The sequence below is a fragment of the Vitis riparia genome, chromosome 7 (genome assembly GCF_004353265.1).
Source record: "Vitis riparia cultivar Riparia Gloire de Montpellier isolate 1030 chromosome 7, EGFV_Vit.rip_1.0, whole genome shotgun sequence".
NCBI classification, from domain to species: domain Eukaryota; kingdom Viridiplantae; phylum Streptophyta; class Magnoliopsida; order Vitales; family Vitaceae; genus Vitis; species Vitis riparia.
Window position 1 is genome coordinate 16,069,084 of NC_048437.1, and position 16,415 is coordinate 16,085,498.

The 16,415-nt window shown below is 33.5% G+C and overlaps 1 protein-coding gene across 2 annotated transcripts in view; it reads left to right on the forward strand.

Annotated features, from left to right (window-relative positions):
* Positions 1-16,415, forward strand: part of LOC117918705 (O-fucosyltransferase 1-like) — a 36,838-nt gene that overhangs the window by 7,141 nt on the left and 13,282 nt on the right. For both annotated transcript variants that reach the window (XM_034835542.1, XM_034835541.1), the window contains 5 exons: positions 5,332-5,410; positions 5,538-5,608; positions 13,554-13,642; positions 15,887-16,010; positions 16,100-16,383. In XM_034835542.1, coding sequence (XP_034691433.1) covers positions 5,332-5,410; positions 5,538-5,608; positions 13,554-13,642; positions 15,887-16,010; positions 16,100-16,383 — 647 coding nt within the window. The remainder of the gene's footprint in view (positions 1-5,331; positions 5,411-5,537; positions 5,609-13,553; positions 13,643-15,886; positions 16,011-16,099; positions 16,384-16,415) is intronic.

The following is a 16,415-nucleotide window of genomic DNA, read 5'->3' on the forward strand; positions in this document are numbered from 1 at the left end:
CATAATAATAAAGTTAATTGTTGTAATTTTTATATTTCTAAGTTGGGTCCTCTTTCTCTTTTCCAAAATCCCACCCTTTTTCATTGCCCCATCAAATAGTAGCGTTTTTAAAACTGGACCGGACCGACTGGTTGAATTGGTCAGACCGTCAACCGGACCTTGATCCGGTCTGGTGCATGCTTCATCTGGTTCCGGTTTTCTTTTGTTGCAAAAATGGATTTAAAGTGTGCAATAGGAGGACTTGAACCTTAGGACTAAAGGTTCAAGGTAATATAGAACTACCACTTTGCTACTTATCTAATGATGTTAAAATTGTGAAACTAAAGAATACAATATGTATGTTATTTCAGAAATTCAATACAAGTAAAATAATCTAATCTCTTTTAAACATAAAATAATATCTATCTATCTATCTATTTATATATATTTTCTTCAATATTCAGCCTACATTTTCATATTTAAATATTATGCATATTTTATTTAATAAAATTTAAATTATTACTATGTTTATATAAAAGATGAAAAAAATAAATATCATTGATTTTTAATTATATATATATATATACATATTGATTTTTTAAAATTATTTTTAATTTTATTAAAATATAATTTATGCATTTATGATATCATCAATTCGATTGCGGTTTAATCACCGGTCCGACTAATAAACTGTGAACCGGGAACTTTTTCGATTCAATGACTGGTCCAGTTTTTAGAACATTGTCAAATAGTCTTCAAAACTACCATCATCATCCCTAATACGATTCTCTAACATATCTTTATCTTATTTGATTGCTCTACTATCATTGATACGACCTTATTGAAGTGTGCTTCCTCAAATATGCAATGTTTTAGTGTGTTTTGTACTTTGAAATGTCTGTCTTGGGTCTTGGTTAAACCCTTTGAAAAATAACTGATGAGCTATCTTTCATTCAACCCGTTGAAGAAGGAAAAAGAAAATAATTGAAAAGAAGAAGAAGAAGATGGGGAAAAAAATAATAATTAAGAAGAAACAGAGGTGCTGTTGGAGAAGAGGAGCTGTTGGACTTTGCTGCAGCTTGCTTGGATTGACATTGATGTGGAGAATGATAGAACTGATTCTTTGGAGGATCCTACTACTAGTGATAGTGATAATGGTGCTGAAGGCTATTTGATGGAGCCATTAGACAGAGTTGGACTGTGGGAGACAGAAAGGGACTAAATTAGAAAATATTGGAAAGAGAAAGTGGTTAATTTTCTTGTTATGGGTTTAGTTGTTTTCTTATTATTATAATTTTTATGTCATTTTATTAGTATTTTTATCCTTTTTAGATTATTTATATTTATTTCTTGTTTAAGTTGAGACTTACACCTCATTGCTTGAGGCTTATGCCTCACTTTTTATGGGCAAAACATGTCAAGGCCACCTCTAGCCTTTTAAAACATCAGATGCATATCCCCCTAATAAACTTCCCATACACAACATATCACTTGCTCCATCTCTCATTGCTCTAAACTTTGCCTTTGCACTACAGTGAACAAAGAGGACTTTCTTACTTTGGTGATGTATTAGGTGACCTCCAACAAAAATTCAATAACTAAAGAAGATCTGCAATCAGTTACTGCATCTGCCTAATTTGCGCCTGTTTATGATTCTACTGTTAAATGAACTTATTTACAGAATGAGAGATTGATGGGGATGAACCTTTCAAGGTTTCCTCCTTCGTCGGCCATTTGGAAAGTTTACGTGCAGCCTAGAGTGAGTTTTTTTGGGTGGGAAGCAACGTGGGAAAAGGCTCTTACCTTGGATCAACTTCAAAAGAGAGGATGACCTTTAGCGAACAGATGTTACCTTTGTCAAAGGCACGAAGAATCAATAGATCACATTCTTCTCCACTGTGCCATGGAAAGGACTCTTTGGGCGTTGCTTTGCTCTCTTTTTGGGGTGCAGTGGGTGCTGCCGGCCATTGTTAAGGCGATGCTTCTGAGATGGGATGGGTCTTTTGTGGGAAAAAAAAAGGAAGGGAGTTTGGAGAGCAAACCCTTTGTGTCTTTTTTGGACGGTTTGGAAGACAAGGAACAAAGTTGCCTTTGAGGAAGAAGAGTTGTCAATCCAAAGACTTAAGAATTCTTTTGTATATTTCCTTTGGTCGGAGATGAAACTGTTTATAAAATATGGTACTTCGATTTTAGTTGATTTTATTGATTGGGTGGGAACCCGTTGAGGGTGGGGTTCAGGCTGCACCTACGTCCTTGGCATCTAGCTAGGGAGTGGGGGGTGTTTTTTTCTTTGTAATCTTTAAGCCGCTGCTTTGGCGGGTTTTTAATACAATTTTATCCTTTATGTATCAAAAAAAAAAAAAAAACCTTTCAAGGTTTCCTCACAAGAGGGAAAGGGAACAAAGAAATCCTAAATTGACTAAGTCAAGGGTACAACTCTGTTCATTTGGGTTTTTTGGAGTCAAAGTTTGTGGTAGTTGGTTATATGAGTCTTATTTAGATTTAGAAAGTTTTCTTTGATGGAATTTTCTTACAATGAGTTTTTTTCTATATTTTGAGGCTTATAGAATAGATTGATGATAATGCATACTTTGCAAGATTTACTTACGTAACTCTATTATCTTCTCTTTTGAATGAGGCTCCTAAAAGGTGTTTGTAGAACTTTAAGGTATATTCATTCTTTTTTTTTTTTCTCTAGGTGAGGCTTTTAAAAGGCTTTGGTGAAATTTTAAGGTTTTTATTTTCTGTTTTAATTTTTGCAAATCTATTTCTTCTTCTTAATTTTGTTTTTTCTTTGTTGTTGCTTAGTTCCTCATTCCCTTCCTTAAATTCTAAAAAAGGTGAAACTCTAGCTCACCCTTATTTGATTGAAGTAACCACTTTAGGATTATCCTACATCGTAGGCCTTTTTTAATAGATATTAGCGACCCTTTTTTTAAAACTCAAGGACACAAAGGCAGGAGAGAAGTTTACAGGCTGTTAAATTCAGGTATCGTGAACTTCTATACGATACCTCAATATATGCACCTCTTTTGTTACACATAAATTTCCTAATCATAGAGAGATAGATCAACTTTTTATTAAGGTAAAATCCCTATTTACGAGACCAATAACACATAAAAACAGAAAATACACAAGATTTATAGTGGTTCACTCAATGTGAGAGCTACATCTATTTTGCTGTTGCAAAATTTCCACTATGATCAGAAAGACAAATACAAGATGATCTTAGGCCTAATACCACTCCTCTATTATCACACACCCCTACCCTAAAAAGGGTCATCCTAATAATCCCTTATATAATGAGAAAGTTAGGGCAAACAAATACATGTCTAGAATTACTAAAATACCCTTTAAATAAAAATTAGACTTCACACAACTTAACCCTTTTCCATGAGCCTCTAGCATTGTCTTGAATTATCAAGAGGTTATCTCTATGCCTTCATACAAATGGTAATTGTAAATGATCCTGTTATTGAAAGGCATGCATCTTAGCATATTCGTGCCCACTTTTTAAGTGTCTGATAGAAAATTTGTGCACAAGACAAATATGTCTTTCTTAGACCCTTTAACCTTCTTGAGTAAGTATAAAAAACTTCCCATATCCTTAATCTCAAACTTCTTGGTCAATTTTGTGTGTTCAGCTTCCCCATTTCAACATCATCATTCTCTACATAACAATGTCATCCACATTCATGATAAGAGTAGTAATCTTCCATGCAAAGCACTCACAGACAGGGCATAATCTGCTTGACTCTACTTATACCCTGACTTCATATTGCCTTGCCCAAGAACATTGTTGTAGACTGTTGATGTTGTTAGCTAACGACATAATTCCTGTAAAAAGTGGCCTTCTGAAAGGAAAGATATAAACTGACTCAAAGAAATATGCACCCATAGATGCTACTTTCAGTTAGGAGCAGGCTGATTGCATTTATAGTCTTTTTGAGTTGGAGAGGAACTAATAAATGGATTTTCTAGACAGTACTTTCTCCGCAAATGTTTGGCTAACTTCTCACAAACACCCAAAATACAATCATGATAAAAGCACGCAATACCAAATAACTAGTAAGGCATCAAGAAACCAAGATTCCACACCAAAAAAAAAAAGAAAAAAAAAGAAAAATTAAAAGAAAAAAAAAAAAAGAAAAAACATTAAAACCAATGTCTTTAATCAGCAAAAGATCCATAAAACCATCTTCCTCCTCCAAAAAGAAAACATAAGGAATGATGGGATTTGGGCAAACATCTCTCTGTGTTGATTGGATCCAGAAGAACCTCTGGAAGGGCTGAATCAAGAGATTGCTTAGAGTGACTCCATTACTCCTAGCCAAAGAAGAACCTGACTAGAAGAACTTGAATCAGTGAGATCCATGCAGGAAGACGAATCCAGTGTTTTTTGGGGGATCGGTTTGGGCAATTAGGACTGCAGTAGCTTACATCAGTTACATGGATGCTGACTTCAGCAACCATATCAACTTGTTTTGGCTCAATGTTTTTGATATCTGATTAATGGTTCTTACAGATCGCAAGTTGGATTTATAAGTGATTAGTTTTAGTAAGAAACTGGAGGAGAGAGAAGATGTGAGGATGGGCTACAAAAGATAAAGTTTTCTCTCTCTCCAGATCCTTAGATTTATGCTAGAAGATATTCAAAATGGAAAAAGTATGATTATGCTGTCTGGACAATTATAACAATAAAACTAAAGGTCAAAAAACCTACTATGAACAGAAGGTTGTAATGATCTTGAATATAATCTCTAGCCCATATTTTTGAGTCATAATGTAAGGCTTTTCATTTTTAGTTGAGTTGAATTCTGATGATTTATGGATTATTAACTGTACTCAGAAGCAGAGGTTCAGAGCCGAAGAAATCCTTTTAGGTTTTGGATAAAACATGTCCTTGAGGCTTGGCTTTGGTGGCAAAGGAGTTGGTGGGGTTTGACATAAACTAAAACAAAGTTACCTATAAGAATAGGGTCTTGGATGAAAAATATTTCAAATTGTGTAAAGTTTTACTCTCCCTTTGAACACTCTCTCTCCTGGTTTCCTGTTAAGGATAGTAAGAAACAACATTTCTAGTGCTTGTCATCTTATCTATGTTGTGGATTACATAACCCTGCAAACGCAACATGTGGATTTTGGCAAGCCTTTTGATACTTCAAGCTTAATGGATTTCGGTATTTTTGCATTTATTTAGATTAATAATGTTAGATTCATTTATTTTATTGCAATTTTATAGACCCTATGGATGTACCTTAGTTTAACTTTCATTGTCAATTTTCATCATCATCTTATTTTCCTAGATCATTGAAAAGAATATTTCATAAATCTCTGAATGTCCTCGAGCAGGTAAATGTGGATGATCTTTGGGGCACTGCTGCTTCTGGTGATTGGAGACCATCATCAGCTCCACGTTCTGACTGGCCCCGTATGTAGCCGCTCCATGCTCTCTCTCCCCAAATGTCTTATGTCTTGGTCTTCTTCATAGCAAATATAAATTTGTAAATAATATTATTTTCTGATTGTAAAATATCTTTTTGTTCCATATCTGTCAGCTCCTCCTCTCGAGGGTAATGGTTATTTGCGTGTTCGTTGTAATGGTGGTCTGAATCAGCAGCGTAGTGCAGTATGTATCATTTTTTGTTGGAACTACATGTTTTAATAACATATTGATTCGCTTGATGTCTTTCTATATTTTTATCCATTTCTGAGGTGCAAGTTATACAGAAGCCATTGCTTATTTTCTTACTTGCTTTATCTTATGTAGTATGAGTTGGACATTTGGGGTAAACTGGTTTATTATTATGGATAAAAAGGGCTTGAATGTCTTATGCTCACAATTATATGAAGACTTGCAAGGTCGTGAATGAGTTTGTTGGTATGCTCCTGTGATATGCAGGCTGGTGTGAAGCTTTGGGATCAAGTGCTTCAACACCATTCTAAGTATCTCTTATCCAAGAGTTCTTAGGTATTCCCACCATAATGGTTATGAAAAATTAGAGAGGACCTATTGAGCGACTTGGGGAGGATGGCTAATCCTGAAGTGGAATGGACTCTCCGACATTTTGGGCTGCATGAAAGTTATTTATTTATTTATTTTGCAAAGAAACAATGAGTTCATTGCATTGAAATATTGAGTAAAAAGAAGGATGAGAACTTCTTTCAAAAAGCACATGACGCTTTATATAGAGTCTGATAAAAAAGACAGATAAATGTATACTAGTACAAAAAGTTAAATCTAGCTACAATTCACGAACGTATAAATTCTCCTACAAAGGAAACTAATGAAATTGAGAGAGGAAAACTCTAATTTTTCTTATTTTATAAACAATAGAAGGAGCTAGAACATATGGGAGAAGTAGGACAAAAGACCTGTCATTGAATCCCTATAATTCTAGTAATAACAATCCCTCAAAATAAGGGATATATGTGGATTGAATTAAATTAGAGATTTTAAATACAATCTTACTTATCTCTTTATTTAAAATAGGAAATAAAATAAAAACAATAAAATCAGAATCCCAAAAGACTAGGAAACTAATTCCTAAAAGTTAAGAATTAAATTGGAAATACACACTTGCCCTGAAGTTGGGAAATATTTGTTAATCATTCCCAACTTGGAAGTCGATTCTTCAAACTTTTTTCTTGAAAGGGCTTTCATTAGCACATCAATTGCTTGATGATGTGTGGGTGTATGAATCAAGTTTAGTATCCCTTCTTTAGCTCTTTCTTTGATGAAATGATGATCTAGCTCCACATGTTAAGTCCTATCGCGATGAATAGTATTTTTAGCAATATTGATTATAGCCGAATTGTCATAGAACACCATTGGTTCTTTTGTTGAAATTTTTAATTCATCAAGCAATCTTTTCAGCCATATTGCTTCACATATACTTTGAGCTAGAGCCTTACATTCTGCCTCGTTACTACTCCTTGTGACAACAAACTGCTTCTTGCTATGCCAAGTCACCAAGTTTCCGTATACAAAGGTGTAATAGCTAGTGGTTGATCTTTGATCTATAATTGATCCTACCCAATCAACATTTGGGTAGACTTCAACTTCCTTACTTGTTTCTTGTCAAAAAAATATTCTTTTTCCAGGAGTCATTTTTAAGTGTTGGAGGATCCTATAAATTGCCTCAAGATGTTCTTCATTGGGTTTGTTCATGAATTGACTTCCAACATTAATTGGAAAACCTATGTCAGGCCTTGTGTGAGAGAGATAAATGAGCTTTCCAATAAGTCGTTGATATCTCCCTATGTCAATTGGGTGATATCAACAACATGTTTATAATTTTGCATCCTAACATTCCAATATCTTTCAGTAAGTCCATGATGTACTTACATTGAGAAAACACAATGCCTTTTCTCGAACAAGAAACCTCCATGCCTAGAAAGTATCTTAAGAGTTCCTAGGTCTTTGATTTCAAAATCTCTAGCAAGAATTTCCTTTAACCAGTCCATTTCTTCAGTATAATCCCCTGTCACAATAACATTGTCAACATAGACAATGAGAATAGAAATCTTTCCATTTGGAGAGAATTTGGTGAACAAGGTATGATTGACTTGCCCTTAAGAGTACACATGCTTCTTAACTGCTTTTGTGAACTTGTCAAACCATGCTTTAGGTTATTGCTTGGGACCATACAATGACTTTTGGAGCTTGCAGACTTTGTTAACATTGCTTCTTGTCTTAAAACTTGGTAGAATTTCCATGTGCACTTCCTCTTCCAAGTCACCATTAAGGAAAACATTTTTGACGTCTAATTAATGAAGGGGCCAATCTAGGTTAGCTGCTAAGGATAACAAAACCTAAACATTGAGCTTAGTAGTAGGAGCAAAAGTCTCTTGGTAGTCTATGTTGTACGTTTGAGTGAATCCCTTAGCAACAAGCCTTGCTTTGTAGCGATTTATACTTCCATCTTGTTTACACTTGATAGTGAAATCCATTTGCATCCAATTGGTTGTTTCCTTTATGATAAATCTAAAAGTTCCCAAGTACCATTTCTTTTTAGAGTATTAATTTCTTCCCCAATGGCAACCTTCCATTATGATTTTCCTGAAGCATCATGAATACTTTGCGGGATTTCTACATAGGATAGATTAGTGAAAAATGCCTGATATCTTGATGATAAACCATCATAAGAAGCAAAATCGTGGATAGGATATTAGGTAAATGCTCTCACAACTTTCCTTAATGCAATAGGAACATCAAGATCATCATTAGCAATATTATCAATTTGGATTTCATGAGAAGTGTTACTTGGACTATTTGGACTTGGATTGTTGAATTCATGTTTTTGCTCGGGAGGTGTGTGATCCTCTATTTCCTCTTATGGTCTTTTCCCCTTTGAATAAATATGTAGCTCATTATTAGTTGCAGGTTGAGTATGGACAAGAGTAATCAGATCTTGGTTGTTAGGAAAAGTTGATTTGGGGATGATGATGTTAGGCTCAGTTTCCGATGGAATGGAGGAAATGAAGGTAGGCTTGGTCTTGGTTTATGATGGAATGGAGGTATTAGGCAAAAAGTTACATTCTTGTATAGTTGAGTTCTCCCCTTGAATGTAAGTTTTTGGGAAATATGATTGGTTTTAAAAAAAAGTTACATCCATGGAAGTGTAGAATTTTCTAGTGATAAGGGAGTAGCATTTGTAACTTTTTTTAGTGAAAGAGTAGCCAAGAAAGAGACATCTGATGACCTTTGGGTCAAGTTTGCTTTGGAACTATTCATGGATATGGACAAATGCCATAAACTAAATACATTTTTTGGGTATTTGGGTAGGAGAGGAGAAAAGTTTGATGAGGTATTTGGAATTTTAAAACTCTTGATGGAATTCTATTAATGAGGTATGAGGTTGTGACTCTGTGAGGACTGCCTCACCCCAACAATATTTGAGAACATTTATATTGAACATAATAGAGCTAGCCACTTCAAGGTGTCGGATTTTTCTTTCTACCACCCTGTTTTGTTGAGGTGTGTCAATGCAACAACTTTGATGCACTACACCATGGCTCATTAGATACTCCCCAAGTATAGAATTGAAGTAATCTTTGGCATTATTTGATTTAAACACCCGTTTTTTTTTTTTTATCATATTGTTGAAATTATACCTATGAGGATTCTTCCTCTTACTTCATCCTGATTTTTGTTAAGCCCAAACAAGAGTTTAAAGATTCTTTCTTTCTTAACAATCTTTTTATACTTGAGATTACATTCCAAACAGCCAGGTGTAGCATTATCAAAGAGGTCTATTTGTTGCCAATATCTATTTAGAGTATTGAAATACTGAGTGACACTAAGTTCTCCTTGACAAAGATTGTTTAGGATACCTTTTGCCTCAAATAATTCAAATGTGTTTTCATTATCTAGTAGGTTTCCTTTGCAGCGTCTCAGATTTCCTTGTCCATCTTGTAGCATGTGAAGTCTTCTCCAGTTTCTTCAGTCATTGAATTGATTAACCATGACATCACCATGCTGTTTTCAGATTTCCAGGCCTTTTACTTTGGATCCTTTGTTGACTGAACTGTGGCTGCCTTGGTGAGAAAATCATCTTTTCTTTTCCCTCATATGAAAAGCATAAATGAATGGATCCATTGGAGGTAATTATTTTTACTCTGCTTCTAATCCGCCATTGATGTTGGAAGAAGTAACCTCTTAGCTAGAGGTCACATCTGAGGTGGAGGTTGTGTTCGGAGTAGCCATTCTGCATTTCACCAATTAGATAATGATAGGTATAGATTTGGATTTGATATCATAATGAAATTTAGAAAGGAAAACTCTAATTTTTCTTATTTTATAAACGGTAGAAGAAGCTAGAATATATAGGAAAAGCATGACAATAAACCTATTATGGAATCCCCACAATTCTAGTAACAATCCCTCAAAATAAGGGTTATATGCCAACTGAATTAAAATAGAGATTTTTAATGCAATCATTCTTATCTCTTTATTTAAAATAGGAAATAAAATAAAAATAATAAAATCATAATATAATCCCAAAAGACTAGGAAAACTAATTCCTTCAAGCTGGGAATTAAATTGAAAATCCAGAGAAATGATATGTCTAGCTCCTCTTCTAGTAAACACGTTTGCCACGTGATTCCCTAAGCCAGGAGCCCAAAAGAAAGAACATCTTAACTCTAAAGAAATGTCAATAATTTGGTGCAACCAATTATGAAACTTCCATAGTCCTCTTTCTTTCTTAGTCGCCCATGATATGACACTAGCATAGTCACCTTCTAGTAGAAAATTGGAGAGACTCAAAACTTTTGCTTATAACAACCCTTATAAAAGGGGGTAGAAATTTGTCTCAATTGCTAAACCTCGACCTGCAAGTTTAAAGAATGCTCTTAATGCTAAGCCAAAGTGATCTCTTTGCAACCCCCAATCTGTAATTGCCCTAGGTTACCTAAAGAACATTCATCAAAATGTAACTTAACAAAATCCACTGGAGGTGGTAGCCATTCACAAAGTGTCTCCTTTGTCAACCTTGTGGTTCTACAAACTACGTTCTAGTATAGCATAATGAGACTTATAGGGATTTTGATGTCTGTTCTTTGGATAACCTAGGAAAATGAGGATTTATGTAGTATTTAGAGATTTTGAGGACAAAGAGGTTAGAGCTTTTCTAATTTAGTTATATTTGGGTTGGTTGTTAAAGCAAGGGCTCTTTCTTTTTAGAAGGTATGCTTGAGGGATTTTCTTTCAATATTAATCACTTTTTTGGCAAGGGCGGCTTGATTCTTGTTCTATTTTGGTTACCTTGAGGAGATAGTGGACAATGGACATTGGATATTTGAACTTGAAACATTATTAACCTCTCAAGAGATTTAAGGAGTGCATCTTTATGTGGAAACTTTGATTGGCAAACCAAATAAAAGATAATTTGGTCAAATAAGGAGCCTATTATTAGGGGATTCATATCCCATGAGCATTTTGTTCTATCTTGAAGAATATTGTTGGATTTTTGAGGTTTTGATGGAGCTTTGGCTCCTTTTACAAGTTTGTTGTCTTAACCTCCCTTTGCTTGTGTTTAGATCTAAGAATACCTTATCCTTCCTTGAACTTGATTTTTTTTATTAATATAATGCCTTCCTTCCTATAAAAAGAAGATTTTTAAAAAGTTTGAAGTGATTTTCTCATGCTTTTGAAGTGTTTGTTGTATTCCAAGTTTTGCTGTTTGGCTTACTTGAGGTGTATATAAGGCTTTAGGGTAACTTCCTTTTGGTAGGATTGCCTTTTGATACTCGGGTAAAACTGAGCTTACTTGGGTCAACAAAAACTTGACTCTTTGTAGAGCTTGTGAACTAGTTTTTTCTTCCATTCTTACTAGGTGCATCGAGCTTAATTTCCCTTTTTTGGGAAGTTGATGTAAGTTTTAGTGACCATTGGGAGTTGGGTCAATTGAGCTTGGCTCTTTAATGCATGCCAACTAGCCATTGGAGCCCTATTTAAACGCATTGTTTTGAGTTGCTTGATTGATCTTCTACCTATTTTGAGAGACTTTAGTGAGAGTCTAACCATTAAGAGATTAATAGACCCTTAGATTCCTCAAAACCATTGTTTTAGGATATTTTTGAGTAAGGAATTCACTTCTTTAATTGAGTGTGGAAGATTGCTATCCTTGAAAGGTTAAAGCAGAGTGAAGCTAGAGGGGCTCTTAATTAACCACAAAGCCAAAGGATGATTTAAAAGCTTTAATTGTTTTTTGTTGCCTTAAAAAGTAATTTTGAATCTTTTAGTAGTCCATAAAATTTGGGTTGGGGAATTTGGATTGAACTCTAAATAAAGTGGTCCCTTTGAGGGTGTTTGAAGTTACTCATGCTCTTGACGTTGATTTGAACTTGTAACAAGCTCATTAGTTGCTTTTATTGTTTTTTGTGAGTTGTGGAAACCAAGTGTTAGTTGTGTAATATTTTTAAGTGAATTCGTTAATGTGATATGGGGGTGGATATAGGCCTGATGTTGCTTGTAAATTTTCTTTTTGATAGGTGCATCATGCATGTCACCTAAAGAAAGGGGCATAAGTCAGGGAGATAGGATGTGTACAAGGAGACTGAAACCAAAAAAGATAGGAAAAATAAATGCCTTTGGTGCTTAAGAGGCCTTTAGCCCCTTGTCATCCTATCAAAAGTGGTGCTTGAATTTCTTATATTCATATGTCTTGCATTGACTTGAGTTTTGTTTTTGTCATTGTCTAGATTATCCATGTTCCATCTTGGCATTTGCTTTGTTGGCTGTTTGTTTTCCTTGTGTTTAGAATTATTTTTAAAGGAACTTGTCTAGAGAATATGTGGTTTTCAACCACTCAATCATTCTATTACCTTGCTTGTGTTTTATGTATTTTCTAAATAGTATCCATTTTGGTATGATGCATACCTGAACTTTAAAGTAGGTGGTTGTTCAACTTAAAGTACCTTTATAAAAGATTATTCCAAAGGATTAGATGAATGATCTATCCTTTCATGTTCTTGTGTATACTTGCATAATCCTTTTGACAGATTCATGATGGTAAATCTATACCATTTGTCTTATTCAAAGATGGTTATTTTTACCATTGCATGATTTATGTTTTATACACCCCCTTCCAGGGTGAATGTACAAGCAGCTAAACTGAATCATGTATTTTGGAATCTTGTAAAGGAAGAGGAGCTATATATGAAAGATCTTTCCTTTAGAATGCCGGAAGCGTGCAAAGTATACATGCTTTGGTACGCTATTTAAAAACAAATACTGGATCTGCTAGCACTAGCAGTTACCAGATATTAAGAATGGGGATAGTTAAGTAACTAGAAAAACTGTTTTTCGTAATCATGCTCATTGACATAAAGTTATTAGGACCTTGCTGGAAATGATTGTCTAAATTGGTGTTTCCTTTTTGGCTATCTATGTTAGAACTTGTGGACTAGGAAAGACCGTGGGTTCATACTAGTGTGTTTTCTTTCTTGATTCTTACCTTTTTGTGCCTTTTGTATACCTCTTTTGTAATTGAGGTTTGCCTCCTTTTTGATTGGGATTTTTTAATTAAATGTTGTTTTGCCTGTGAAGAAGAAAATGACTAAATTGGTATGCTAGTGTGTTTCCTTTTCCTGTTTCTTACCTTTTGGTGCCTTTTGTATTCCTCTTTTGAAATTGAGGTCTGCCTCCTTTTTGATTGGCATTATGTGTAGATAAAACAGTTTTTTGTCTGTCAAGAAGAAAATGGCTAAATTGGTGGGCTTTCTTTAAAATAGGAAAGCTCTCTTTGATCTCAGAGTATAGGATATAGTTTGGGCTTTACCTGGATAATATAGAAATGATATATGAACATGGAACCTATAACACTCACTAACAAAGCAAGAGAGATATCGAATGAATGATCTGCATATGCCATATTATCATTCCCATGACCAAACATGTGTCCCTAGATAGAAATGGTCAATTAGCCCTGTATGCTGTTTTAAAAAAACTTTCTACATTTGGACAGAGTTATTTACAAGGGAATTTTACTTTTATTTTCTGGTATGAATTAAAAATTTCTTTATTTATAGAAAAGGAGAACTAATATATTCTATTTTGGCTCTTCTAGATTTGTAATGCTGTTCTTGCTGCACGAATCATGAATGCCACCCTTGTATTACCTGAATTAGATGCGAACGCCTTCTGGCATGATCATAGGTACTAAATTCAGTTACTATTTTATTTTGTTTTTGAAGGCTAGTTTAACTGTCTATGAAAATTTTTGAATTGTTGCATGATGCATTGGCTCTGTAGTTGGCATTCATGGAATATTCATTTGATTTGTGGTGCATTTGTTGATTATATTCACTGTGGAAATGATTTACCTCAATAACCTTGGAAGACACTAGGATGAGATGGCAAAACATGACAGCTCTCAATTACTTAATTAATACATCAATTTTTTATATGAATAAATAAGGATAATATAAAATGGGCACCAAAAAGGGGCAAGCTCAACTGTTGGTCATGAGATGAATACAAGGATCACTCAAAAAGAAAAAAAAAAGAAAAAGAAAAAGAACACCTTAAGGACCGGTCGAGACAATAAAATTTAGAAAGAAAGCCCTCTTATTGAATAGTCAATTCAATCAAAGAGTGAATAGGTATTTTCCAACTGCAATCAGACTAATTCATGCCATAAAAGTTTTTTTTCTTGTGTCCTTCCAAATACACCAAAACAAGCCAAGTGGAGTTGTCTCATATACTTTCCTCTTTCCTTTACTAACAATACTTCCCTTCCAACTACTTAATGCATCCATAATTTATTTAGGAAGCAAAGAATCCTGTGCATTATGATAGGACGAAACCAAGGATTAAATTATCGGTAAATATGGATATATCAATACTTGAATTTTACGGATATATCGGAGAAATATCGAGGGATATTTTAACAAAAATATCGATGAGACGAAAATTATTCAAAATTCATAAGAATGCTTGAAAAAACTCCAAAAAAAAATGATAAAATAAATAAGTATATATATATATATATATATATATATATATATATATTAAAGTTATTTTGTAAGTGTAATTGATATATGTATGATTAAAGATAATATTTATCAAATTTTTATAAAAAATTAGTATAAATTCCTTTAATATATTTATATTAATTTATTTTAAAAATTAAAATACTTTTATTAAAACATATTTTATTACATTTTAAACAAAAAATTAAATTGATTTATATAAAATATTTTATTTGATATTTGATTTCTAAAAATTTATTACAAGTGACAAATTTTCTATTAACATTAATTTATTTAAATAATTAAAATTATTAATAATTTATCTTATTAAATTAATTTTAATTTATAGAATATTAGGACTTCATTAATTTTTTTATATTGTAGCAATTTTTGAGTAAAATTATATTTTTAATATTTTAAAATAAAAACATTTAAAATTAAATAAAATTAAACCGATAAAAGAAAAAAAAGAATGAAGTGATAGTAATTTTTTAAAATAGCATTAATGAGATAAATATAAAAAGTAGTTAAAAATAAAATGATAATATAGATTTAAAATAAAAAATAAATTAAAAATGAATAATTTAAAAAAAAAAGGATAAATATTTTTTTTTAAAAAAAACTTTCAAAAAAATCTCCGATATTTCCCCGATATATCGACGATATATTCGCCGATATATTAGATATATTGTCGATATATCTCTGATATTTTGACAGATTTCCTACGTTGCTCTATGCGTCACTTTACGCTCGATTTTTTCGTCGATTTTTCACCTCCAAACCGATATATCGCTGATATTTCGCCGATATTACTGATATTTTGCCCAAAATTCCCATTGATAGATAATCGGTGCCCAATATCGTGTCGAACACCATTGATATTCGATATATTGACGATATTTCGCCGAAAAAATCCAAAATTTTAATCCTTGGACGAAACACATCGAGTTAGATCGACATTTCATTTTAGAAAAGATTGAGAAGGCAATTGTACAGTTGGTCTATACTCCTACAAGATCCCAAACGGCAGACATACTCACTAAAGCTCTTTCAAGAACTAACTTTGAAGAACTGAGTCACAAGCTGTGCATGTACAATATCTATGTCCTAGCTCGAGGGGGAGTGTGGAATTCTAGCTTAAAGTTAATGAGGAATTCTAGGGATTTGTTAAGGCCTTTTTAGGTATTTTGTTATTAGTTCCTAGTTTAATGTCTTTCCTTGTTTAGTGGAGATTTTGTTCTCTAATTAGTTAAGATTGAGTCTGGTCCTTATGGTGGCTGATTGCACCATTCTCTTGTATATATACCATGTTGTATTCTATAGAAAATACACGAGAATCAATAAAAATTCACTTCTCAGAAATCTTCACTTTTATTAAACTATTTTGCATTGGATTAATTTTTTTGAGGATATCTATTACTGCATTCAGTGGCTTTGAAGGTATTTATGATGTTGAGCATTTCATCAAGTCACTGAGGTATGATGTAAGGATTGTTGAAAAACTTCCTGAAATTACCAAAAATGGGAAGACCAAGAAGATAAAAGGGTATCAGGTCAGATTCTTCTGATTGATGTTTCCTCATGGATGAACTTATTTCAACTTTTTCAAATGATTCAGAAATGTTTCTGCCTTCTGTTTCAGCTTCGGCCCCCAAGAGATGCTCCTATTAGTTGGTATTTAACAGAAGCATTGGAGAAGATGAAAGAACATGGTGCTATATATCTCACTCCATTTTCACATCGTTTGGAAGAAGAAATAGACAATCCTGAATACCAGAGATTGAGATGCAGAGTTAATTATCATGCTCTCAGATTTAAACCACACATCATGAAATTAAGTAACTCAGTTGTTAGCAAACTGCGCGCACAAGGTCACTTCTTGGCAATACATCTTCGGTTTGAGTTGGATATGCTTGCTTTTGCTGGGTATGCTATTATCTAAACTATAACTCGCTTAA